A 27,737-nucleotide genomic window follows, 5' to 3' on the forward strand; every position below is an offset into this window, starting at 1 on the left:
TCGCACTACTCTTCTTTCCCTTTTCTGAAGGTCCTCTTCTTCTTACTACCACCTGGCACGAGGTGCAGAGGCCTTAGGACCCACACCACCAGGTTCAGGAACAGTTTTTATCCTTCAGCCATCTAAAGCCTAAAGCAGGATGGATAACTTCAGTCACCGCCACACTGAATTGATTCTGTGACCTACAGACTCACCTTCGAGGACTCTTTACAACTCCAGTTCTCAGTGTTTGTCATTTGTCTTCACATTGTCTTCCTTTGCACATTGGTTATTTATCAGTCTTTATGTACAGTATAGTTTTTCATAAAACTCTTTTATTTTCTTTAGAGGCCAGCAGGAAAATAAAACCCAAGGTAATAAATGGTAATATGTACATACTTTGATAGCAAACTTACTGTGAACTTTGACTTTGATTTTGACTCTTACGCCAGCAGAGTGCGGGAGGGAGAGCGCCACGCGCCAGAGCCAGAGTTTGGTTTTGGGAGGAGGGTGGCCATGTCGGGCCGGATGCTGGCCGAGGGCCTGACCAGTGAGGTGACCTGCCCCGTGTGCCGGGACCTGTTCCGGGACCCGGTCAGGCTGGAGTGCGAGCACAACTTCTGCCGCTCCTGCATCGGGGGCCTGTGGGGCGAGCTGGAGTCGGGCTTCCGGTGCCCCGAGTGCCGGGAGACCTTCCCCCAGCTCCGGCTCAAGAGCAACCGGCTCCTGGCCAACATCGTGGAGAGGGTTCGGCAGCTGCGGCTGGACACCGGAGGGGCCGGAGCCAGGGCGGGGGGGTGCTCCCTCTGCCCTTGGCATGACGAGAGGCTCAAGCTGTACTGCCAGGACGACCAGGAGGCCCTCTGTGTGGTGTGTGGCGTGTCCAAGGAGCACAAGGACCACCACATTGTGCCCCTCCATGAAGCACAGCAACTCTGCCAGGTGAGGACCCCCTCCTCCCGGATCTGCCCATCTTTCCCACCTCCCTATTCCCTCCAACTCCTTGTCCCCCTTTCCCAACAGCTTTCTCTCTGCCACCACTATCACCACCTTCTCTTGATCCCTTGACCCTTCTCCAGCCCCTCTGGCCCCCATCCAAGAACACCTTCCTGCTTCTCCTCCCTTTGGCTCTCTTCTTTCCCCAGCTTGCTTGCCCCCTCTCCTTTTGACACATTGTTCTCAACCCTTCTCCTCCTGCTCCCATCTTCCTTTCCCTTCTTCTGTTGGCCCCCACCCTTTCTGTCCCTTCCCCATCTCCCCCTTTGCCCCTTCACCCTCTCCCTTTGCCCCTTCACCCTCTCCATTTGTCCCAAATCCTTCCTGCCCTGGCTTCTCCTCAGCCCCCAGCTGCTTGCCCATTTTTCTTCTCTTGCCCTCTCATTTCCATTTGCCCCTTTTTCTCCTTTGCACCCTCTCATTTTGACCCTTCTCCTTCCCCCCTCACTCCCCTCTCTTCTGCACAGTCTCCACTTTGCCTTTTGCCCCTCCTGCTCTAAAAGCAACGGTGAAACTGATTGGACAAGTGGTTGTCAATCCCCACGGGATCACCACAAGTCCCAAACCGGTGCCATCAAACCAGGAGACAGGGCCCACTGATGACTGTTTCTCTTGTAGGAGAAACTAAAGGAGTCTTCTACTGAACTGGCGAAGCAGGTCGACGTATTAAGTGGAATTGAAAGTAGCCAAGAAGAAAAAATTGTGGAACTCAAGGTGATTATTTGAATTTCTTTGTTGTACCATTTATGAAGTGATTCTATTCCACAATGCACCCCCTCCCACTCCCTGCCCCAACTGTGGGTATGATTATGGTCCCCGCCCGAGTCAGTAAGGAGAGGGAAGCCTGTGGTCCTGACTTAGTTGGGGTCATGTGCAACACCACACCCAGAGCCACTGGCTGTTGTACCAGTGTAGCAATCGTTGACAAGCTTGGAGGATGCCAAAGCAACATAGTCCAGCGACTGGTACTCAGTATTGATCTCTCCACCACTGCCCACAATAGAAAAGCTGGATTTGCCTGTCTCGCACCCAGCTTCGGGTGACGGAGTTGTACCTATGGCCAACTATAGGCACTATGTGTTCCTATTCTAGTCACATTCCCTATCCCTCTGTGCCCTGCTCATTCAGATACCTGTCCAGATGCCTCTTCAATATCATTACTGTTCCTGCCTCCTTTGGCAGCTCATTCTGGGTAACGATGACCTGGTATTTTTACTGCTCAGATCTCCCCTCTCACCTTAAACGCGTGTCACCTAGTTTAGGACCCCTCCAACACGGGAAAAGGAATCAGCTAGCTGCATTCAGATTAAATCGCGGAGAAGTAATCTCAAAAGGTAGAATGTAGCAACAGGCCCTTCGGCCCATAATGTTCTGTAGAACTAATTGAGTTCATTCTTTCAGATTGCCTTTAAACCTCCTCCTCCTCCTCACTACCTTCCAGTTTTAGACACCCCTGCCATATGATTCAGACTGGCTCACTACTCTCTGATCCTCATGACTTTATAAGCCTCTCAACCCCCTTCACTCCAGGAAAAGCCACCCCAGTCTATAGTCAAACAAGAGAAAATCTGCAGATGCTGGAAATGCAAGCAACACACATAAAATGCTGGAGGAACTCAGCAGGCCGGGCAGCATCTATGGAAGAGAGTAAACAGTTGATGTTTCAGCCCAAATGAATCAGTCTGACCTGCTGAGTTCCTCCAGCATTTTGTGTGTGTTGCCCAAGCTATCCTGATAACTCAAGTTCTCCAGTCTAGGCAACACCTGGCGAATCTCTCCTGCACAGTCTCTAAGCTTAATCATGTGCATCTTATTCAAAGTCTTCACTGGCAGGGAGGCCCAGAAAGGTTTGTCACATCGAAATGTACAGCGAAGTGTATCGTTCCAACAATCACACACTCCAAGGATGTACTGAGGGCACCCTTCAATGTGGCCATGTCCCATCAACAGCATAGCATGTCCCTAACTGAGCAACACACACATCCCTAACCTATACGTCTTTTGGAATGTGGGAGGAAACTGGAGCACCTGGAGGAAATCCACATTGCCACCGGGAGAACAGACAGGCTATTCCCGATGGTGAGGGATTAAACCCAGCTACAATACCATCCCACCCTGATTAGTGAACCAGGAGAGGGATGTCCATGGGTGTCAGGGGTTTATCTCTCTCCCAAAGAGAGGTGGCCGTCAGCTTTCATCTGTCCGTTACCCTGGACTGCGGACAGCTCCCTGTGGAGAACCAGATTGCTGTGGAGCGTGAACAAGACTCTGCCCGATCTCCAGTGTCCGATCACTGACCGGGGAACCCTGCATACCTGACGAGGGGAAGCTCCCCCATCCATTCTGTCTCCACTCTGCCCCGCACCAGGATTCCAATGCACACCACTCGGGTGTCATCTTGATGCAATAGTCAGCCGAGAGATCCGGGCAGCTCTGTGCCCATCTTGGCTCAGTGCTGGTTTGCCCGCCTGTGTGGTGCCACATTATTAACACAGCTACACACAAATCCACCTTCCCAGGGGGTGACATTGAGGTGTTGAAGGGAAAATGTTGAGTAGACATTGAGGGGGGTATTGAGGAGGGCTGTTGAAGGGGACGGTGTTGAGAGGAAGATGTTGAGGGGAAATAAAGGGAGGAGTATTGTGGGGAGTGTGTTTAGGGGAGAATGAGGGGAGGGGCTTTGGTGGATTAGTACTGTGGGTGGGGTATTGAGAGGGTTGTTGAGGGGGAATGAAGGAATGAATGTTGGGGTAGGAGAAGAGGGGAAAACATTAAGGGAGGGTGTTGAGAGGGGTGCTCAAGGTGGGTGTTGAGTGTAGAATGTTGGGGAATGAGGGGAGTGTTGTGAGGGGAGAGGTATTGAGGAGGATGCTGAGGGGGTGTTGAAGGGGGTGGGTGGTGTTTAAGGGGGGGTGTTGAAGCAGATGTTGAAGGGTCACTAGCGACCCTGTGGGGAATGGACCCTGTGTCCCACCTCATCATTCTGTGGCCACCATGAGGAAGCATACGGGGAGGGTGTTCAGGGAGGGGTGTTGAGGGCGAGTTTACCCAGCATTGGGAGATTGATCTACGTAATCCGTGCTGTACGTTCCACCCTCTCCCTTCGCTGCACAGGAGAAGACAGCTGCCCTGAGGGAGCGCATGGTGTCCGAGCTGGACCAGTTACGGCAGTTCCTGCAGCAGGAGCAGGAGCATTTGCTGGACCTGCTACAGGAGGAAGAGGGACGCCTCCTTGGGGAGATGCAGGACATGCTCCACCGCGTCCGTGACCAGAAGACGGCCCTGGAATCCGAGATGGCCAATATCCAGCAGAGGCTAAGCAAGAAGGAGCCAGCCATACTTCTCCAGGTGGGATCCCCAGGAATCTCAGACTATCCCCAGGATGAGTGGATTAAGGAGGAAGTGGCCTTCCTTTCCTCCACAAATTGGAGTCAAGAACACTCGTCTGTCTTTGTCTGGTTTGGAGAAACATTGTCTTGTTTCTATGTACATTATATGGTTATAAACAGTGCCTATAAAAAGTATTCACCTCCCACCCTCACCCCTGAAGTTTTTATAGTTTAGTATTTTACAACATTGAATCACAGTGGTTTTAATTTGGCTTTTTTTTTACACTGATCAACAGAAAAAGACTCTTTCATGTCAAAGTGAAAACAGTGATCTAAATTAATTACAAATATAAAAGACAAAATAATTGATTGCATAAGTATTCACCTCCTTCAAGTCAGTATTTAGTAGAAGCGCCTTTGGCAGCAATTGCAGCCTTGAGTCTGTGTGGCTGGGTCTCTATCAGCTTTGCACATCTGGACATTGTAATTTTTCCCCATTCTTCTTTACAGAACTGCTCAAGCTCTGTCAGATTGCATAGGGACTGTGAGTGAACAGCCCTTTGCAAGTCCAGGCATAAATTCTCAATTAGATTGAAACCTGGACTCTGACTTGGCCACTCCAGGGCATTAACTTTGCTGCTTTTAAGCCATTCCTGTGTAGTTTTGACTTTACGCTTGGGGTCATTGTCCTGCTGGAAAACAAATCTTCTCCCAAGTTGCAGTTCTCTTGCAGACTGCATCAGATTTTCCTCCAGGATTTCCCTGTATTTTGCTACATTCATTTTACTCTCTACTTTCATAATGCAGACACCACCATGCTTCACGGTAGGAATGTTGTGTTTTTGATTCTATGTGGTGTTACATAGCATTTAGTCTGATGGCCAAAAAGCTCAATTTTGGTTTCATCAGACCACAGAACCACAGCTGACTTCAGAGAAAAAAACCTGCCCCAGTGAACCAGCCTCAATAATGCTCTGGAATAGGGACTCCCACTCTCTCTGTGAGAAGAAATCCCTTTATACCTCAGTTTTAAATGACAGGTTTGCGGGAATATCTTCTTGTAAAGGTAGCTCAGGAATGAGGTGTTGAGGAAGGATGAAGGGGCTGCCTGAACTTTGGACGGGGCAACTGCTGGACTTTCAGAGTCCTGAAGAGATACACCACAGAAACAGGCCTTTCTCTGATACTTAACATGTATTTTGCATCAGTCGTCTCTGTGGAAGACACCAGCAGTATACCGGAACATGGAGAGTGTCAGAGGCAGAACTGAGGGTACTTGCTATTATTAAGGAGAAGGTGCTCGGGAAGCTGAAAGGCCTGAAAGTAGATAGGATGCCTGAACTAAATAGACTACACGTGAGGGTTCTGAAAGAGGTAGATGGAGAGAATGTGTAGACATCAGTAGTGATATTTAAAGAATCACTAGATTCTGGAATGGTTCCAGAAGCTGGAAAATTGAAAATATCTCTCCACTCTTTAAGAAGGAAGGGAGGCCAAAGAAAGGAAATTACAGGCCAGTTAGCCTGACTTTAGTGGGTGGGAAGATATCGGACTCTTTTACTAAAGGTGAGGTTTCAGGGTATTTAGGGGCACATGATAAAATAGGCCAGAGTCAGCAAGGTTTCCTTAAGGAGAAGTATTGCCTGACTAACCTGTTGGAACTCTTTGAGAAAATAACAGACAGGATGGACAAAGGAGAGCCAGTGGATGTTCAGAAGGCCTTTGCAAGGTACTGCACAAGATAAGAGCCCATGGTATTACTGGAAAGATATCCACATGAATAGAATTGGCTGACTGGCAGGAGACAAAGAATGGGGGAGAAAAAGGGAACCATTTCTGATAGGTGCTGGTGACAAATGGTGTTCTGCAGAGGTCAGCGTTGGGACCGCTTCTTTTCACATTATCCAAGTCATTGATGTATGACAGAATGGACGGCTTTGTAGCCAGGTTTTTGGATGATCCGAAGATAGGTGGAGGGGCAGGTAGTGTTGAGGAAGCAGGGAGTCTGCAGGAGGATTTAGGCAGGGCGAAGAAGTGGCAGATGGAATATAGAGTATGATTGTGAGCTTTGATAGAAGGAATATAAGCATAGAAAGTTCAGAATCAGAGGTGCAAATGGACTTGGGAGTTCTCGTGTAGGATTCCCTAAAGATAAACTTGTAGGTCGAGTTGGTGGTAAGGAAGGCAAATGCAATGTTAGCATTCATTTCAAGACGACTAGAATACAAATGCAAGGATATAATGCCAAGGCTTTATAAGGCATTGGTCAGACTGTACCTGGAGTACTGTGAGCCGTTCTGGGCCACTTATCCAACAAACGATGTGCTGGTGCTGGCATTAGAGATGGTGCAGAGGAGATTCACAAGAATGAATCCAGGAATGAAAGGGTTAATAGAAGAGGAGTGTTTTATGGCTCTGGGCTTGTACTGGCTGGAGTTTAGAAGAATGAGGGTGGATCTCATTGAAACCTATTGAATGTTAAAAAGCCTAAATATAGTGGATATGGAGAGGAAGTTTCCTATAGTGGGTGTGTCCAGTGCCAGAGGGCACAGTCTCAGAATAAAAGGATGTCCCTTGAGAATAGAGATGGGAAGGAATTTACTTAGCCAGAGGGTGGTGAATCTGTGGAATTCATTGTCACAGACTGCTGTGAAAGTCAAGTCATTGGGTATACTTGAAGCAGAGGTTGATAGTTTCTTGATTTGTAAGGGTGTCGAAGGTTACAGAAAGAAGGAAGGAGAGTAGGGTTGAGAGGGATAATAAATCAGCCATGATGGAATTATTGAGCAGACTCAATGGGCCGAGTGGCCTAATTTTGCTCCTATGGTCAAGCCCTTTCATCCAGGTCCATGCCAATTGTAACCAACTGTTTGCACTAACCCACGCAGCAGCCAATTAACCCCTCAATCCACGCGTCTTTGTGATATGGGAAAGAAACGGGAGCACTTGGGGGAAACCCACACAGTCAGAGGGAGAGCGTGCAAACTCCGCGCAAAAACGGTGCCAGAAGTCAGGATTGAGCCCGGGTCTCCAGAGTGCTGCGAGACAGCGGCTTTAACCGTAGCACCACCGCGCTGCACCGGTGAAAATTTACACTGTGTACACGGGTGTGTTGAGCCTGAGTGTGTTGGGGGTTCGTGGGTAGGCACGCATCCCATATGTGTGTTGGGAGAGGGGGGAGAACACTGTAGATAATTTCTAGGGGAGGGGGCAGTGCTCCATTCAACCCAGCACACCAGTGCGCTGGTCGAGGGGCCGAGAGTTCTGCGTTACTGACACTGATGTCTGTCCCTCCCCTTCCTCTCTTGCAGGATGTCAAAGAGCTGACAGAAAGGTAAGGTGCTGAGCTGGGAATCACACACACTCACACACCCACGTAGCAAATCTTTGCATCATGCCCAGTCAAACATCTAGAAACACACTCTTGCATTGTGCAAATGAAAATGTGCAGACAAGCACACACTAACATACATTCTGCGTGCACAAACACACACACGGACACTGAAGATGCTCACACAGATACAGATAACAAGACCACATTTACACCCAAAGACCACCCACTGTTCACATCTACAGAGACGTGCACAGAATGTACCGTTACACATCCCTAGGCATGCACACACACACACACTCGTTCACAAACAGAGATACACACTCACAGACATACACACATACAGAGACACACACAGACACTTCACAGACACACACCCACAGAGACAGACAGACTCTCACACAAACACATGCCAACAGATGGGCGGGCAGACACATACACACACACACGGCAAGCTCTGTGGTAATCTCTGACGAGAAGTCTCCTCAGACAGGTATAGCAGGGGACGCGCAGTGACCACGCTGTCCTCTGCCTCTCTGACAGGGTGAAGCAGGGTACATCAGAGTGGGAAGTGGTCACGGTGACCAAGATGAACATCGGCCCCTTTCAAGGCCCGCTGCAGTACGCAGTATGGAAGAGGATGAGGGACATCATCAGCCCAGGTGAGTGCCTCTCTCCACTAATTCACAACTGAGAGCCTGATCCCCCCCCCCCCCCACACACACACACACACACACACACACACACACACAGAATCAGAACTGAAAACGCAGTCTGCTCCACATACACGGACCTCAACACACATGTGCTGTCACACACACATTCAAACACACTCGGTTGCACCACTCTCCCACAAGAACAAACAATAACATGTGGTTTGAACTGTAATCATTGTGGCAGAGACATTTCTCAGCATGAATCATTGATACCTGCCTTCGTACCCGAGTCATAGGCCCGTAGAACATATGAAATTGTGAAAGGGATGGATAAGATAGGGGCAGGAAAGTTGTTTCTACTGGTAAGTGAGAAGAGAACTGGGGGACATCGCCCCAAGATTCGACGGAGTAGACCCGGATGGAAATGGTGAGAAACTGCCTTTCCCAGAGAGTAGTGAATCTGTGGAATTCTCTACCCGGTGAAGCAGAAGAGTCTACCTCATTAAATATATTTAAAGACACTGTTAGTTGCATTTTTGCGCAGCAGGGGAATTAAAGGTCATGGAGAAGGGCAGAAAGGTGGAGCTGTCAGGCCCAGGGCAGCCACGGTCATGCTGAATGGCAGAGCAGGATGGAGGTGCCAGCCGGCCAGCCCCTGCCCCTGTTTCTTGTGTAAAACCACACGGTCGTGACGCAGAGGCCAGCGTGTTGGAGCGCTGCTCTCCGGCTTGTGAGCATTTCAGCCAGCAGCCTGCAGCTGACTGCGGCAGCAAGTGGCGAGAGGGGCTTCGCTCAAACTCTGTGCACGGGTGTAAGTGCAGCATCAGCAGCCCAGGAGCTGATATTGAAAGTACGAGAGGGCGGGGCGGCGAGCTGCGGTCAGCCGCACAGAGAGTTGGCCAGGCCTAGACAGGGACTCCCTCCAGCTCACTGCAAAGTTCCAGGGTTGAAGGGGCAGAATCATAATCTTGGTTTGCATTTGCTTCGGATTACAATGCGAGTGAGCGTGAGAGTGATACAGCAGGGAAACAGGCCATTCAGCCCATCAACCATTCACTTACTCTGATCCCACTTTATTCTCCCCACATTCCCATCAGCTCCCTCCAGGCTCTACCCCTCAGCCGCACACTGGGGATAATTTACAGCAGCCGGTTAACCCACTGACACGTACGGCTTTGGGGTGTGGGAGGAAAGCCGAGGTAAACCCTCATGATGCAAATGCCACACACGGACAGCACCGGAGGTCGGGATCGAACCAGGGTCTCTGGAGCTGGGAGGTAGTGGTTCTGCTAGGAGAGGGAGAGGGAGAGACTGCGACTATGTCGGTGCATGTCTGTGTGGTGGGGCCGGATCTGTAATAGTCCTCCCCTCCCTCCCCAGTATGACAGTGACTGCTGGACTGGCAAACTAACGATCCAGTGGCCATTCAAATCCCACCCTCTGCAGTTAAAATGGTGTTGCACAGTCCCATCTGAGCAGCAAACCCCTACAGAGGAGGAGGTTTGGTCTTCTGCCCCGCTCTGGTGAGTTTCGCATTATTAAAGGGCAATTAGGGGGTGGATTGTAAATGCTTCATTGCCAGTGATATCCCATGTTCCACTGAATCGCCTCAACCTTCATCGAGTCATAGAGTTACCACAGGACTGAAACGGCCCTTTGTGACATCTCATCCCTGCTGACCAAGCTGCCTATCTAAGCTGGTCCTGTTTGACTGCACTTGGCCCATATCCCTCTCGGGTTTCGGTGGGATACAGGAAGAAGGCAGGAGAATGGATTTGAGAGATAAAAAAAATCAGCCATCATCGAATAGCAGAGCAGACTCGATGGGCCAAATGGCCTACTCTGCTGGACGAACACAGCAGGCCAGGCAGCATCTTTGGAAAACAGTAAACAATCAATGTTTCAGGCCGAGACCCTCACGACCAATCAGGACCCCAATCAGTTCTTCCAGGTGAGGCAGCGCTTCACCTGTGAACCTGTTGGGGTCATCTGCTGTAACTGGTGCTCTTGGCCTCCCGTATATCGGTGAGACCTAATGTAGATTAGGAGTCTGCTTTGCTGAGCACCTTCATCCACCACTAAAAGCAGGATCTTCCAATGGCCACCCTTTTAAATTCTACTTCCCATTCCGATATGTCAGTCCATGGCCTCCTCTACTGCCACAATGAGGCCACACTCAGGTTAGAGGAGCAACACCTTATATTCCGTTTTGGTAGCTTCCAACCTAATGCTATGAACATCAATTTCTCGAACTTCTGGTAATGCCACAACCCCGCCCCCCCACTTCACCATCCCCCATTTCCATTTCCCTTTCATCTAATCTCCTTACTGCCCATCACCTTTTTCTGGTGCTCCTCCCCTTTCCCTTTCCCCCATGTCCTTCTGTCCTCTCCTGTCAGATTCCTCCTTCCACAGCCCTTCATCTCTTTCACCAATGGACTTCCCAGCCCTTTAGTCCACCCCTCCCCTTCCCAGTTTCACCTATCACCACCTTGTACTTCCTCCTCCTCTCCCCCCACCTTCTTAACCTGACTTTCTTCCTCTCCAGTCCCGATAAAGGGTCTCGGCTCGAAACTTTGACTGTTTACTCATTGATGCAGCCTGGCCTGCTGAGTTCCTCTAGCATTTTGTGCTTATTGCTTTGGATTTCCAGCATCTATGGATTTTCTTGAGTTTGTATTCTGTTCCTATGTCTTTTCTGTCCTAGTTCCTGTTAAATGTTGTCACCTGCTTCCATAAACCCACCCGCCTCTGTGTGAAAAAGTTGCCCTTTGGGTCTCCTTTAAATCTTTCCCTTCACACCTTAAGTCTAAACCCGCCAGTTCTAGACTCGTCTCCCCTGGGGCAAAGACTGTGACCATCCATCTTGTCTATACTCGTGGTTTTAGAAACTCTGTAAGGTCACCCATCTGCCCCCTCCTATCGAGGGGAATACACTCCCAGCCTCTCTCTCCTCATCATACAAGCCCTCTAGCCCCAGCAACACCCTGTTGAATCTTTTTAATGTGAGACTTTCAGCAAATGTCATTTTCAAAGAGATGGCCCATTTGGATGGCACAGTGGAGGAGTGGTTTAAAATCTGTCATGAGTCTTGTGGCCCATCAGGCCGGTGCTTATGCTGGTTTCCGTGGCGTGAAGTGACCGAGAGTACGAGACTCCCCCCCCCCCCCGATAGGACGCCAGTCTATCGTGAGGTTAACCCCCAGCATTTTTGCCGGTACCCATTCTCAGCTGGGTAGACTGGAGCATTGTGTGGTTAAGTGCCTTGCTCAAGGACACACACGCTGCCTCGGCCGAGGCTCGAACTCAAGACCTTCAGATCGCTAGTCCAACGCCCTAACCACTTGGCCACGTGCCACACGGAGTAGCGGTTAGCTAACACTATTACAGAGCCAGAGAGCTGGGTTCAGTGCCGCTACTCTCCGTAAGGAGTCTGTACATTCTCCCCAAATCTGTGGGTTTCCTCCAGGTGAACAGAGAACAAAGAGCACTATAGCACAGTACAGGCCCTTTGGCCCCTGATGTTGTTCTGACCTTTAAACCAACTCCAAGATCAAACTAACCCTTTCCTCCTGCAAAACCCTCCATTTTTCTATCACCATGTAACTACCTGAGAGTTTCTTAATGACCGTAAAGTATCTGCCTGTTCCATCATCCCTGGTAGGATGTTCCACGCACCCACCACTTTCTGTGTGTAAAAAAAACTATTCTGACATTCCATCTATACTTTCCTCCAAGCACCTTAAAATTATGCCCCCTTGTATTTTCCGTACTGCCCTGGGGGGCAAAAAGTCTCTGGTTATCCATTTGATCTGTGCTTCTTATCATCTGACGCGCCCTTACCAGTCGCCTCCCATCATCCTTTGCTCCGCTTTCCTCCCACTTGCCAAAGGTGAATGGGCCACATGGTGTAACAGGACAGTGCAGGGCCATTGGGATGGAAGGACCTGCTACTGTGCTGTATCTCAAATGAACAAATCTGTCAGCTCCACTGCTACACCCATCACCCACCACCCGCTACTTCACCGTCACGAGGGAAGCTCCCTCTGCCTCTGCCAAGCGAGATGCAGGGGAGGAGAGGAGCTGAGTGGTGAACAGCAGATCAGGGTTGTTGCCGTTACAGTCTGTGGCTAACCTCACCTCCCTCACTTTCTCCACCACCACACCAACATTTGCAAGCCCTCCCTGTGCAGTAAACAGCAGCCACAGCTGCGGTTACCACCTGCGAGATGACGTTCCGCACAGTTGTGCTGGAGACGTCAGAGCGGAGAGCTAATCCTTTTTAAGCCTTGGCAGTATCAAAGAGTCACTTCCTGGCACTGTCACTTGCTGAACCCGGTGCACCGGCAAGCATTTTAAAAGCACAAGAGATGCTGGAAGTCCAGAGTGACAGGCACAAAATGCTGGAGGGACCCAGCAGGTTAGGCAGCATCCATGGAGGAGAATAAAAAGTCGATGTTTCGGGCCAAGACCCTTCGTCAGGACTGGAAAGGAAGGGGCATAAAGCCAGAATAAGGAGGTGGAGGGAGGGGTAGGAGTTCCAGCTGGCAGATGATAGGTGAAGCCGGGTGAGGGAGAAGGTGGGTGGGTGGTCGGGGAGACGGGATAAAGTGAGAAGGGAGCTGGCGAGAGTTCAGGAGGAGGAACCTGATAGGAGAGGAGAGGGGACACTAGAGGGAGGTGAGGAGAAAAGAAGGGCTAGCAGGAGAGCCAGAGAAAGGTGATGGGCAGGTCAGGAGAAGAGAAGGGATAAAGGAGTAAGAGTGGAGAGAGAATGGGAAATGATAAAAGAGAGGGGTAGGTTGGAGAAATTGACGTTCACGTCAGGTTGGAGACTACCTGGTCAGAATATGAGGTGTTGTTCCTCCACCCTGAGAGTGGCTTTATTGCGGCAGTAGAGGAGGCCATAGACCGACGTGTTGTTCCATTGCCTGTGGGTCTGCAGTCAGATCACAGAATATACGTACAACAGTACAGCACAGGAATGGGCTCTTCAGTCTGCCAAACACGATGGCGAATTAAAATAAATCTCTTCAGCCTGCACATGGTCCGTATCTCTCTATTCCCTGTGTATTCGTATTCACTAAACTCCACTAACATATCTGTTTCTACCACCATCTCTATGGACCCACCACTCTCAGCGTAAACAAACTTTCTCCTCTCGCCTTAAATTCATGTCTGCTAGCATTTAACACTCTGAAGTTGAGAAAAAGATTCTGTCTACAATATTGGTGCCTCTCATAATTTTATAAACTTCTATCAGGTCTCCCCTCTGACACTCCAGAGAAAACAACCCAAATTTGACCAACCTCTCCTTATAACTTTAATCCAGGCAGGATCCTGGCAAACCTTTTACAGAACTTCTACACCTTCCTATAATGTGGCAACCAGAATTAAAGAATACTCCAAATGTGGTCTGAGCAGTTTTACCTGACTTGTTCACTCTTATACTCAGTGCCCTGGCCAGTGAAGGAAAGTCTGCCTTATGCCTTCTTTACCAGCCTATCTAATACATTGGCACTTTCACAGAAATGCAGATTTGGAACCCAAGATCTGATGGTACATCAAAGCTGTTAAGGGTCCTGTCTTTATTTGTATACTTTCCCCTAACAATTGACCTCACATTATATTCTATCTGGGTGGCCTCCATCCTGATGGCATGAACATCGATTTCTCAAACTTCCAGTAATTGCCCCCCCCCCACCATTCCCCATTCCTGTTTCCTTCTCTCACCTTATCTCCTTACCTGTCCATCACCTCCCTCCGGTGTTCCTCCCCCTTCTCTTTCTTCCATGGCCTTCTGTCCTCTCCTATCAGATACCCCATTCTCCAGTCCTTTATCTCTCTCACAAATCAACTTTCCAGCTCTTTATTTCACCACTCCCCCTGTCCCGGTTTCACCTATCACCTACTTCCTTCTACTTCTTCCTCCCCTCCCCCCAGCTTCCTACTCTGATTTCTCCTCCTTTTTTTCCAGGCCTGATGAAGGGTCTCGGCCCGAAACGTAGACTGTACTCTTTTCCATAGATGCTGCCTGATCTGCTGAGTTCCTCCAGCATTTTGTGCGTGCTGCTTTAAGCAAGTTGAGATCCGTAGGGTCCCAACTTACTGAAGGGGGAGTGTCGCTGACTCTCAGCTTCAGAGCCCCTGATTCAATCCCAGCCCCGTGTGGGTGTGGAGTTTGCACGTTTCTCCTGTGTCTATGTGGGTTTCCCCAGCTCTTCTGGTTTCCTCCCACATCCCAATGATGGGTTAACAGGCCTCTGCAAATCGCCCCTGAGGGGTGGAATTTGGGGGTAATTGATGGGAATTCGGGGGAGATAAAATCAATGAGTGTAAATAGGTGGTGAATAGTCGGCATGGACTCGAAGGGCCAAAGGGCCTGTTTCTGTGAGTGTTTGGTTTTGTAACTGTTGGAACAGGGGATCGGCTGATCCCACTGGTGTGAACTCCCTTCGGGGGGGGGGGATTCCCATCTGTCTGTTTGATTTCGGGCTGTTCCACAGTCTGTCCCTGGAAGTTTATTGTTTCACCAGAAGCAGGCCCAGAGAACAGCTACTGCACAAATAGAGCTGCTGACCTGGGTTTGATCCTGACCTCTGGCGCTGTCAATGTGTGGAGTTTGCACGTTCTCCCAGTGCTTCCCCTGGGTGGTCGCATTTACTCCCACATCTTAAAGGCGTGTGGTTCAGTGGGTTAATTGTTGCGGTAATTTGTCCCTTGGGTGAGCGAGAACAACTTCTTCCAGAGTGATTGGAATTCTCTGTCTTGGCAGAGCCCCAGAGAGTACTGAATGGAATGAGGTCCTTCAGCCCACTGGGTCTATGCTGACCATCAACAATTGATCCCATTTTATTCTTCCTCACATTCTCGTCAACTCCCCCCAGATTCTATTCCTCACCCGCACTCTGGGGGGGGAGGAAGGTTCACAGAGGCATATGAGGGGTAAGATAATGTGAATGGTCACAGTATTTTTCCCAGGGTTGGAAATCGAAAACCTAGAGGACATAGGTTTAAAGTGGGAGGGGCAAGATTTAAAGGGGGCCTTTGGGATAACTTTTCACTCAGAGGGTGGTATGTGTATGGAACCAACTGCCGGGGAAGAGGCAGAGATGGGTATAATTACAATGCTTTGCACACGTACATGGATAGGAACAGTTTAGAGGGTTATGGGCCAAATGCAGGCAAATAGGACTAGCTCAGATAGTCATCAGGTTTGGTATGGACGATTTGGGCTGAAGGGCTTGTTTCTGTGTGACTCAGTGATGCTTTGTGATTATGTCCTCCCCTGTGCCTGAAATGTTTCCACCAACCACCCTGGGTGCTATCTCAGGCTGCTGAAGTTACAAATATCAAGGGCAACACACAAAATGCTCGAAGAACTCAGCTGGTCAGGCAGCATCTATGGAGGGAAAATGAACAGTGGACAGTTTGGGCTGAGACCCTTTCTCAGGACTGGAAAAGAAGGGGGCAGTAGCCAAAATAAGAGGCTTGGGTTGGGGGAGGGGAAGGAGCACAAGCTGGCAGATAATTGGTGAGACTAGATGAGGGGAAGGTGAATCGCTGGGGGAGGGAGGATGAAAGGGAGTGATGTGAGGAGCTGGGAGCTGGTAGGTGAATGAGGCAAAGGGCTGAAGAAGGGAGTCTGATAGGTGAGGACAGTAGACCATGGAAGAAAGGGAAGGAGGTAGGAACTGGAGGGAGGTGATGGGCATTTCATGAAGGTGGGAAAGTGGAAGAGAAGGGGTGAGAGGGCCACCACAATAAAAGAAAACAGATTGGATGGGGAGGGGAAAAAGAAAAAATGAGGGGTGCTTATCAGAAGTCGGAGAAATTGATGTTCATGCCATTAAATTAGAAAATACCGAGCTGGAGTATACAACTTCAACTTGAGTTTGGGCTCATTCTACAGTAGACGAGTCCAACACATCATCTTTTCCAATCCTGATGGAGAGTCTCAGTCCAAAATGTCAACTGTTCATTTCCTTCCACAGATGCTGCCTGACCTGCTGAGTTCTTCCAGCATTCTGTGTGAGTTAATGCTGTATCACACAGTCCATAATGTTGTGCTGAGTTTCTAACCTACTCCACAATTAATCTAACTCTTTCCTCCTACACAGCCCATAAATCTATAGTTTTCTTTCATCCATGTACTTACCCAAGAGTCTTCTCAATGTACCTAAAGTTCAAGCCTCTACCACCATCCGTGATTGTGCCTCGCCCAGGGACTGATCCTGCCTTTCTCGCCTTCTCGCAGTGCCAGCCCCGTTGACGCTGGACCCAGGCTCTGCCAACCCATACCTGGTCCTGTCGGAGGATCTCACCGCCGCCAGGTACTCCTACGCATCGCAGCAGCTCCCCGAGAACCTGGAGCGCTTCAACTTCTGTGCCTGTGTCCTGGCCTCCGAGGGTTTCACCTCCGGCCGACATTACTGGGAGGTGGAGGTGGGTGACCAGCCGGACTGGGACGTGGGGGTGGCCGCTGAGTCCATCGACCGTGAGGGCTGGGTCATCCTGACGCCCGAAAACGGCTTCTGGACCTTTGGCCACGTGCAGCACCCTAGGATCGGCGTCTACCTGGACCATGAGGTGGGTCAGGTGTCCTTCTACCGGGCAGACGACATGGTGCACCTCCACACCTACGTTGACACCTTCAGTGAGCGCCTCTTCCCCTTCTTCTACCCGAGCGCTGACTCCAACGCCCAGCCCCTGAAGATCTGTCACCTGCACATTTGAAGGCTGGGGGGAGAGGGGGGTTGGGGACTGATGGATGAGGGAATTGGTTACTGGCCACTGTGATTGCAACAGGAGCACATTCCCTGATGCAGTTTTGTGGGGGTGGGGGGGTTTGTGGGTGGGGTGAAGACCCAACTGAGGTGGAAGTGATATGCAACAAAGCGCCCATCCCTCTTCACTCCTTGGAAAGTTGAGAGTGAACTGCAGCCTCCAAATGCCCAAGAGCTCCATATTCCATATAAAGCCTGCACAAGTTAAACATCAGAATCATAGACCATAGATATAGGAGTGTAATTAGGCTATTTGGCCCATCGAGTCTCTATTGTATTCCGTCGTGCCTGACATTTTTTCCCAATTCCCATTCTCCTGCTTTCAATCCCTTTTACCAATCAATGTTCCCAATGACTTGGTCTCCACAGCCCTCTGTGGCAACAAATTGCAGAGATTCAGCACCTCTGACTGAAGAAATCCCACCTCATCTCAGTTCTAAAGGAACCCCCTTTATTCTGAGACCGTGCACTCCGATTCTCAACTCTCCCATTAATGAAAACATCCTCTCCACATTCACCCTCTCCAGTCCTTTTGGTATCTGGTGGATTTCAAAAAGATCCCCACCCCATCCTTCTGAATGCTATCAAGTGCAGGTCTAGAGCCATTAAAAGCTCCCCATACATTAACCTTTCATCCCCAGATCACTCTTATGAACCTCCTTGGGATCAGCTCTAGGGTCAGCACTTTCTTCCTTAGATATAGGGACCAAAATTGCTCTCAATCTGACCAACACTTTATAATGCCTCAGCAGAACATCCTTGCTTTTATTTCCTAGTCCACTCCAACTGAACGCTACCTTCACATTGTCTTCCTTCCTACTAACTTAATCTTTAAGTTAACCTTGTAGGAATCCTGAACAGGTCCCTCAGCACCTCTGAATTCCGAATTCTCTCTCCATTTAGAAAATTGTCTATGGTTTTACTCTTCCTCTTAAAGAGCCTAATTCCACACTTCCCTACACTGTCTTCCACTGTTTACTCACTCTCACAACCTGTCCAATTCCTTCTGCAGACTCCTTGCTTCTGTGGTACCATGTTCTTCCATGGATAACCGCAATCCAAATGTTTTTATTTTCCTTGACGATCCCATTACTCTGTTTCCGATGCCAGTGTTTTAATTCCAGATCCACCTCATTTGGTCCTGGACTCCCTGGCCATCAGGAATTTCTTCTCTGCCTCGAACTTGCCCCATCCTGCCAGAAATTAGTGGGATTCTGTAACTGTCATGGGGTATAGAATTACACAGGCCCTTTATGGAAACAGCCCGTTTTCCCCAATTGGTTCATGCTGAACAAGTTGCCTAAACAAGCCAATATTATGTTAGAGTAGGAGTGGGAAGATTTATTATGTGTCACGAATAAGACCATAAGGTAAAGGAGCAGAATTAGGCCATTTGGCCCATTGAGTCTGTTCCACAATTTCCCTCTCAGCCCCAGCCTCCTGCCTTCTCCTCGTGTCCCTTCATGCCCTGACTATTCAAGAATCTATCAACCTCTGCCTTAAATATACCCACTGATCTGGCCTCTACAGCTGCCTGTGGCAACGAATACCACAGATTCACCACTCTCTGGCTAAAGAAATTCCTTCTCATCTCCATTCTAAATGGATGTCCCACTATTTTGAGGCTGTGTCCTCTGGCCTTGGATACTCCCACTATAGGAAACATGCTCTCCAAATCTACTCTGTCAAGGCCTTTTGACGTTCAATAGGTTTCAATGACATTTCCCCTCCATTCTTCTGAATTTTAGTGAGTACAGGCCCAGAGCCATTAAACACTCCTCATATGATAAGCTTCTCAATTTCAGAAGCATTTGTGTGAACTTCCTGTGAATACTCCCCAGTGTCAGCACATCCTTTCTAAGATAAGAGGCCCAAAATTGCTCCCAGTACGGCAAGTGAGGCCTCAGCAGCCTAGTCCACCCACCTGGCAGCCAACTCCACCTACCCGTCACCTTCTTTGTGATAACCCTGCTCGTCAGATTCCCTTTAAATCTTTCCTAGCTCACCTTAAAGCCACGCCCTCCAATTCAGACTCTCCTACCCTGTGAGAAAAGCCAGTGAAACAGATCTGGAATGGAAAAAGCCAGCATCAGGAACAAAATAACAGGATTGTTAATGGGCAAAAATCACATGAATTCTATAAGTCTCCCTAAAGTCTCCCCTCAGCCTCCTAAAGGGGCAATTAAGGTTAGGCATCAAATGCCAGCAGCATTTTGTGAGCATTTACCCGTTTTCCAACTGGAAACCTCTGCAGCTTCTGCCTTGTGAGTTGTGCCCCTCAAACTAGCTCCAAAGTCCCCAACCCTGTCAGGCCCACCTCTCCCTTCTCTCCCTTCACTTCTGCCCCTCCATCTTGTCCCTGTTCCCCTTGGTGAGTCTGTCCTGCTCTCTTGATGGAATAAGACAGCACGGAGAACATGGTTATCGCCGCTGGCTGTGGATTACGGTGACCTATGGCGGTGAACTGTGACCATAGCAACAAATAAGAGTCTTCACTTAACCTGTTGCAAAGTCTATAGTCTGCATGTGGAATTGCAAAGAATAAGTCAAGTGTTAATTGCCTCAGCTGTAAGAATACCTTGCACATGGTGGTTTGAAGAATTCTGTGGCATTTTCAAAGGAATATTTCTCAATAAAATGTTTGTTTTATGTACAAATGCGAGTTTTTTCTTTCATGGCGTGCCAAGGTGACTGTTACTGGAAGCAATGCTGATTGGATAACCAGAGCTGCCTCTTGCCCTAACTTTCCTGGTCCATGACTGGGCAACTGGATAGCAATGTTCGCACTTTGTCCTGGCAACTGGCAGCCGATCAAATAGGCACATGAAAGTAGGAAAAATGAAGGAATATGTGTAGTGTAGGAGGGAAGGGTTAGATTGATCATCGAATAGCCTTATATAGGTCAAGCATCGTGGTCTGACAATCCACACAGAACTGTACTGTCGTGTGCAAGGGTAGCCAAGCAACCAGCAGCCAGTGAAAATGGAGAGACTGATAGACCTTGGACACTGGATTCTGGAGCAAGGAATCAGGCTGTTAGAGGAACTCAACTGGTCAGACAGAATCTGTGGAAAGAAATAGACAGTTGATGTTTCGGGTTTGGACCAGGTCAGTGACCGTCAGTGTTCCAAGAAAGTGGCAACCACAGACAGACAGAGTAGTGACCGAGACACGGAGCTCTCTCACCTTCATAAGTCAGGGCATAAACATCGACAAATCATTTCCTCCTGCAGATGCTGTCTGACCCGCCGAATTCCTCCAGCAGGTTGTATGTTGCTCCAGATTCCAACATCTGCAACTTCTTGGGTCTCCGTAAGTGCTGAGCGGTTACGTTGCAACTTTACAAAAGTCTGATTGGGTTGCACTTGGACTGTAGTGTGCAGTAAGCCACAGAGAATTGTGGGCACTGCTCTGCACACCATGGAAACCAGCCCCTCCTCTACAGGCTCTGTCTACACACCAAAGACACAATCAAAGACCCACCCTAGTTGGATGTTCTTCTCTCCTCTCCTATCAGACTGAAGGTACAATCACCAGGCTTAAGGACAGCTTCTACCCCACTGTAATCATACTATTCAAAAGTTTCCTAATATAACAAGATGGACTCTTGACCTCACAAGCTAACTCATTACGATTTTGCACCTTATTGTCTACCTGCACTGGACTTTCTCTGAAGCAGTTGCACTTTATTCTAGATTGCTACTGTTTGGCCTTGTAAACTGTGTGATGATTTGACCTGTATAAACAGTATACGAGGCAAGTTTTTCACTATACGTCGATACACGTGACAATGATAAGCCAGTTCCAGTTCCTAATGAAGGCAAATAGGAGAAGTGAAGAATGACAAAAGGGTTAGCATGATGTGGAGGGCCAAAGGGCCTGTTTCTGGGCTGCACTCTCTGCATGCTCGCTCACTCTATTTGACAGAACAATCTAGCATCCAGTATCCAATAAGCATCATTTGAATGCTCTTTCACACCATACAGTAACCAATGAGAACCACCAATGGGAATGATGTTTCATCCATAAACCGATATGCATCATCTGAGGAAATTATGTACCAATGAGCATCATCTTAATGGCTCAGTCACCTATTGGCCTGTGAAGGCCAAAATGGCAGATGGACTAGAAACCAGCAGCCAGTGAAACACAGGATACAAGGATAAGAAAGCATCGTCAGCTGTCAATGGATACCATCAGAAAAAAACATTACAGCTGCTGTTGGTGAAACAGTTAACCTCCAGGAAGAGACTGTGGAACAACCCAAAGGGAATTAGAACACAATTTTAAGCAGACAGGCGGTATTCCCATCACAACAAGTAAAAGATATTTACAGCAATGAGAATCATAGACCCTGCGTCCCAAGAGTGTCTAGCACTGTCAGGCCACATTATAGAGTCATAGACTCACTGCCCACCAAGGCTGTGCTGACCATCAACCACTCATTTACGCCAATCCCATTTCATTCTCCCCAGATTCGACCCCTCACCCACACACCAGGGGTAATTACAGCAGACAATTAACCCACCAACCCACATGTCTGTACGAATAGGGAGGACACTCGAGCACCTTAAAAGAAACCCACATGGGGGACATGCAAATTCCACACACACACGGTGCCAGAGGTTGGGATCAAACCCAGGTCCCCCCCATTTGTGAGGCAGTGACTCTACCTGCCCCCAAATTGTAGTAGATTCAGTTTTGCTCTTACCATTGATGCAAATGTGCATGCATTAGGGGAAGGGAAATGCGGGGGGGAGGAAGCAGTTTCACCAGCTGCAGAAGATTGAGAGCAGAAATGGAAAGCAGAGCTTTGAGTCCCGCAGTTTCACTTCTACGCCACCTGTACAGAACCACATCAGGCAGCTCTGCTCTACGCACAATCGCAAGAAACTTCAGAGAATCGTAGACACAACTCAGGACGTCACAGAAACCAGTCTCCTCTCCATAGACTTTTTTGCTGCCTCAGTAAAGTAGCCGGCAAAATCAAAGATTTTAAACATTCTCTTTTGAACACGCTGAACATTCTCTTTTCTTTGTCTTCCATCAGGCAGAAGATACAAAAGCCTGAAAGTAGGTACCGCCAGACTCAAGCACAACTTCCATCCTGCTGCAATACCAATATTAGATAGCTTCCTAGTACAGTAAGATGGAGTTTTGACCTCATAGGCTACCTCCTTATGATCTTGCAAAATATTATCCATCTGCACTTTCTCTGCAGCTATTAAACTTTATTCTGCATTCAGTTATTGTTTTACCTTGTTCTTCCTCAATGCCTGTGTAATATTCAAACTTTATGAACAGTATGCAAGACAAACTTTTCACTGCACCCTAAACCAGTTTTAATTAACATCCAATAATCTAGAAACTCCATCAGTCCATCACCGCCAAAACCCAAGGGCTGCCGGATTATCAATGTTTTACGAGCCAAGAAGATCCAAAGAGATGCAGGATATGAAAAGGCCAGTTCTTTATTTTAAGACCATTGCTCCTCCTGAATATTTGAAACAAACAAGCCACTTTGTAAGCTGAGGTGGGAGTCGGAGATCAAAGTGTTCCTCTCGGGCAAATAAGAGGGCGCAGAACTCCCCACTGACACCTCACTACAGTTCTGTGCAAGTTTTGTGCGGTTCTAGTCACCCCATTAGAGGGACGGTGTGTACAGGGGATCTTGATGGCCACGTTCATAGCTCCCTGAATTTAGTTGTATAGGTTGCTAGCATGTTAAAGAAGGCATATGGAATACTTGTCTTTAATGGTCGAGACACTGAGTTCAAGAGTTGGGAAGTTGCTTTGCAGCTTGAGAAAACCCTGGTTATGCCACATCCAGAGAATTGTTTCCAATTCTGGCAAGCCCATTATAGAAAGGATGTGGAGGCTTTGGAGAGGGAGCTAAGATACCGCCTGAATTTGAGATACAAGGAGAGGTTTGACAAACTTTGATTGTTTTCTCTGGAGCTGATGGGGCAATCGCACAGAAGTTTACAAAATTATGAGAGGAATAGAAAGAGTAGAGAGTCAGAAACTCGATCCCGGGATAGAAATGTCTGATGTTTGAGAACACGGATTTGAGATGAGAGGAGAATAGCTTGAAGGGATTTCCAGGGCAAGTTACTTGTTTATTGCACAGAGAGTGGTGGATGTTAGGGATGGTAGTAGAAGCAGATATAGCAGATGGTAGTGTTCAAGAGGCTGATAGATACATGAATGTGTAGGGAATGGCGGGATACAGACGATGCACATACAGATGGGATTTCCTCTCATTTAGCATCATGCTCGGTGCAGGCATTGTGGGCCAAAAGGCCTGTTCCTGTTCTATACAGTTTTATGTTCTGTGTATGTTGCGTGTGCCTAGGGAACATTGAAAGTGGGACAGTACCTCAGGTGAAACATTCAACTGGGACCACAGAGCAATTTTGAGGAAGGAGTGTTTACAGGGGAGAGTGACCCCTCCACAGTGGCCCAGATATTTACTTGTCTGGTCATTAGCCAGTTGATGTTGTGAGATCTTGCTGACCACCTCGGAATACTGGACCAAAGGATTTCCTCCACCAGGATCTCATTGGGCATAAAGCTCTTGAGCTCCTGAGGTGTGGTTCGGGATTGGGGAAACATTACTGAAGTACAGGTTGAAATTCTCCACTCTGGTATTCCAAGGTGTAGCAATTCCAATTGTCTGGCATGTTTTGAGACTGTTGTTCAAATCTCTAAAAAATAACTTAATCCAACTAAAATCTACAATTACCTAAGACCTGTACTAATCTGTAAATAATTAACCCACCAGTGCTACCTCTGTAGTCTCAGCCAACGGTGTTTCTGACTTACAGAAACTTTGGGATATGGATGATTCTTGGAATCTGGGGAGTGTCCATACTTAGAACAGTTCTCCTGCTCAAAAGAAGACAATCAAAGGCATTTTCTGCTGTTCCAGTACTTATCAGACTGTACCTGTCTTGTATATCTTAGAGGCATTTTAATCCTGTGGGACTGTCAAACTCTATATCTGAATCATTCAGTCCCGTCGCTAGTTCTTTAAGAACAAGTCAACTTGAAGAAACCACCTCAGCTTACAAAACCAATGTAGTGAGAAAAATGTTAAAGCATAGTCAGAATGACATTTATACCATGTCTTAGTTATTAAAACATCTCACAGCAGTGTGGTCAAACTAAATTTATCATTTAGCTACATTGGGTGAAATTGAGCTTAAACAAAAGCTTAGTCAAAGAGTAGGTCTTATAAATTCTTCAGTAACCTGTCAACTCGATGGTGTCATTGATGGTTTATCATCTCTGCGACCATAGACTAACCCTACTGGAGATTATGTGGTAGTCATGAAGTCATATAGTATAGATATAGGCCACCCGGCCCAGCATGTCCACACTGTCTCTCACACTGGGGGCAACTTTACAGCAACCCATTCATCTGAACGTCAGGATGTGGGGTGGAACTGGTGAACCTGGGGGAATGCCACGCGTCACAGGGGAAATGTGCAGACTCGGATCAAAGCCAGGTCGCTGGAACTGTGGGGCAGTGCCTGAGTGACAGTTGACGGACAGCCTGGAGGTAGTTCTCTCCGATATTGGTCGACCAACCCCAAAAGTAGACTGTTGCTGGGACTGAATCACCAGTTCCAAGTTCCTTTGAAATTGTTAGCAGAGCAGAGATTTGGACAGACAATCTTCTGAATGACTAAACCACTGAGCCATCTTATTCTCCCCATTTTATAACCTCTGCTGCTTGGATTTATTTTTTTTTTGGATGGGTCTGCAAGAAATTCAGGAACACGTAGAATTTAGACAATGATCAGAGCACAAAGTTGACAGTACAGTTTAGACCGGTTGTTCACATCTTTCTAACGTAACGCGTCCTATGGGATGGACTGTACATCCAGAGCATAAATAGTAACATCAAAGCATCACAAGCTGAAACATTCTCAGTTGGCACAGACAGTGCCTTTTACATGTAGTGTCATCAGGGTACACTTTGTTTATAGGACTCCAAGTGTGTGTAGTGAAAATCAGCATCTTCTGGCTAAGATCTTTCTTCACACTCTGGTTGTCTGCGATGGGATGAACCCCCGTAGTGATATTCACTTTGTTCTGGAGAGAGTTCTCTGAGTGGTGGGTCAAGCAATGGCAAGAGAGAGACGGATGGGAAGGCACTTCTGATGTGAGAAGGTCCATGTTCCACCAAGCCTGCTGATCTTCTCGTTTTCAAAGCCAATGGAGTGTCACAGGGAGCTGGGAGAAGGAGTGTGATTGACTCTGGTCAGTTCCAACAAGGGTCTGCCGGAAGACTGTGGCCCTGGGGAAAGCAGCTTTGCAAGATCATCCCTCCACGTCCATTCGTAGCTCAACACCAACCCACGCCTCTCCCCACCCACCCATCTGCTATCTCTCTAAGCACCAGCAGCTGCCTTCAAGATCTTGCTGGGAATTGTGAATGACATTCTGGAGTGGGATGGAGGGGGTGGTTAATGCGAGAAGGCTCGGGTCAGAAGCAACAGCTGCTCTAGCAGAGAGGTGGTAGAGAGCTGACAATCATTTGTGCAGGGGTTGGGGGGGGGGTGCAGAGGCAGTAGGAATTATCCACTGGGTTTGCAATAATCCCATAGGCTGATCAACAAGGCACCAATGCCACTGTAGTGAATATCCAAAACCACGGTGTGCAGAAAACACTCAGCAGGTCGGCCAGCGTCTGTGGAGTCAGAAACAGCTCCATGACACTTCGTTAGTTCTGACTGGGAAGGCTGATGAATGGTCTTTACACTGAAACATCAACTCTGTTCCATTCTCTACAGATGCTGCCTGACCTTCTGAGTGTTTCTTTCCTTGACCTGAAGAATTACCTCTGGTTCCCTCTTCACAGATGCTGCTCAGACCAATGTCCATTTCCAGGATTTTCGGTTTCTAGCTCCACCCCCTAGCATCTACAGGGCTTTATGTATCGGTCTTTTGTACCCTGTATAGCTACCACCCCTCACCCCACACTTCTCTGATAGTTTCCCCCACAAGGTAATTCTGCATGGAATAACGAAAATGCACCTGGTGCACAGAATTCCAGCACAGGAGAGGATTTCTACCAGAGCTGCCTGCACAGATCAGAAATAAAACAAGTGGGGAAAGTGTCCTTTTGCTGGAGAGACTGGTCTGAATTCTTTGAACTTGTCTCCCAGACCGCCAACGCCTTTGGACTTCCTGCTTCCGCGGGTCATTCAGTGCCTGCCACACTGGTAAATGATCGCCATCTCAGAGGGCAGAATGCTGGTCATTCTCAGCCAGGTCCATGGGTGTCTGATTTCTGAGGAACTATCTTCATAGGTGCTTCTCGGAAATGGAGTCAGGAAAGTTCACCCCACACTCCCCCTTTTGCAGATCTTGGGCAAGGGCAGGAAGGGAGAAAGAGGAAAAATCTCAGGGCAAATAGATACCGAAGCCATCCTTGTCCAGGGAAAGCATCACCAGTGAGCCTCCAACACCAAGGGCAGTGTGGATTTTATGCTGGCTCCTACCACCCGGCTTCGACTGCAGCCCGGCACCACCAGAATGCCAATAAGCTTGCCAGAACTGGTCCGTCGCAGGAAGCCCGCCCTCTAGAACAGGGCCTTGGCGATCTTCATGCCCTTGGAGCGGATTTTTGGGAACGGCGAGCCGTGTTCTGCCCTGTGCTTGGGAGAAGGCTGGTCCTTCCTCCGGAGGAGAAACTCGCTGCTGGTCGAGGTCATGGCGTAGAACACGTTGGCGTTGTGAGGGATGGTGAACTCTGTGGGAAAGAAGTGAAATCGTGATATCACAGAGGATACAAATCTGGCCAGAAAATCCAGGAAGGATTCAAATATTTGGACTTCTTTCGCCATTGGTGACTTTCCTGATGTACAAAATCTCAATGTATCAACCCTCTTCCCAATTACTCTCATCAGCTTTTCTTACAGCATTCATAGGGATGTGAAACTAATGGGACAGAGGCCATTTGGCTCATTGCATCTGTGCTGCAAGGCAAGTACCAACCTGGACTAATGTCATCTGGCAGCTTTGTCATTTTCTTATTGATCTTAGGAAGTGGAGCGAGGCACACGGCTCTGTGCTGCTGAGAAGATGACAGTGATCTTCAAATTCTGAGGCGTAACCATCACCAACGGCCTGCCCTGGTCCAATCACATGAACACTCCAGCCAATAAAGTGCACCAGCACCTCTACGTCCTGAACGGCTAAAGAAATTCAGCATATCCCCATTGACCCTCACGAGTTTTTTCAGTGCACCACAGAAAGCATCCTGTTTGACGCATCACAGCCTGGTATAGCAACTGCTCTTCATGTGAGCGCAAGAAACTGCAGAAAGGGGCTTCCCTTCCTCCACCATCAACGCTGCCCTCAATCGCATCTCTTCCATTTCATGCACATCTGCTCTCACCCCATCTTCCCACCACCCTACCATGGATAGGGTTTCTCTTGTCCTCACCTAACACCTCTCCAGCCTCCACATCCAGCACATAATTCTCCAAGATTTCCACTATCTCCAACGGGATCCCACCACCAAGCATATCTTCCCCCCACCACTCCCCCCACTTTCTGCTTTCCACATGGATCGCTCCCTACGCAACTCCCTTGTCCATTCATGCCTCCCCACTGATCTCACTCCTGGCACTTATCCTTGCAAGTG

At 48.5% G+C, this 27,737-nt stretch overlaps 2 protein-coding genes across 4 annotated transcripts in view; one reads left to right on the forward strand and one right to left on the reverse strand.

Annotated features, from left to right (window-relative positions):
* The first annotated feature begins 495 nt into the window (after positions 1-495).
* Positions 496-17,027, forward strand: LOC134347295 (E3 ubiquitin-protein ligase TRIM39-like). Its single transcript, XM_063049694.1, has 7 exons — positions 496-921; positions 1,594-1,689; positions 4,090-4,323; positions 7,616-7,638; positions 8,179-8,297; positions 8,989-9,185; positions 16,539-17,027. The coding sequence occupies exons 1-7, from the start codon at positions 496-498 to the stop codon at positions 17,025-17,027; spliced, it is 1,584 nt and encodes a 527-aa protein (XP_062905764.1).
* Positions 17,028-22,503: 5,476 nt separating this feature from the next.
* The window catches only part of LOC134346712 (ral guanine nucleotide dissociation stimulator-like), a 133,935-nt gene continuing 128,701 nt past the window's right edge, over positions 22,504-27,737 (reverse strand). For all 3 annotated transcript variants that reach the window (XM_063048269.1, XM_063048268.1, XM_063048270.1), the window contains exon 18: positions 22,504-26,840. In XM_063048269.1, coding sequence (XP_062904339.1) covers positions 26,671-26,840 — 170 coding nt within the window. In that variant the 3' untranslated portion in view covers positions 22,504-26,670. The remainder of the gene's footprint in view (positions 26,841-27,737) is intronic.

Source organism: Mobula hypostoma, chromosome 5 (genome assembly GCF_963921235.1).
Source record: "Mobula hypostoma chromosome 5, sMobHyp1.1, whole genome shotgun sequence".
Lineage (NCBI taxonomy): Eukaryota > Metazoa > Chordata > Chondrichthyes > Myliobatiformes > Myliobatidae > Mobula > Mobula hypostoma.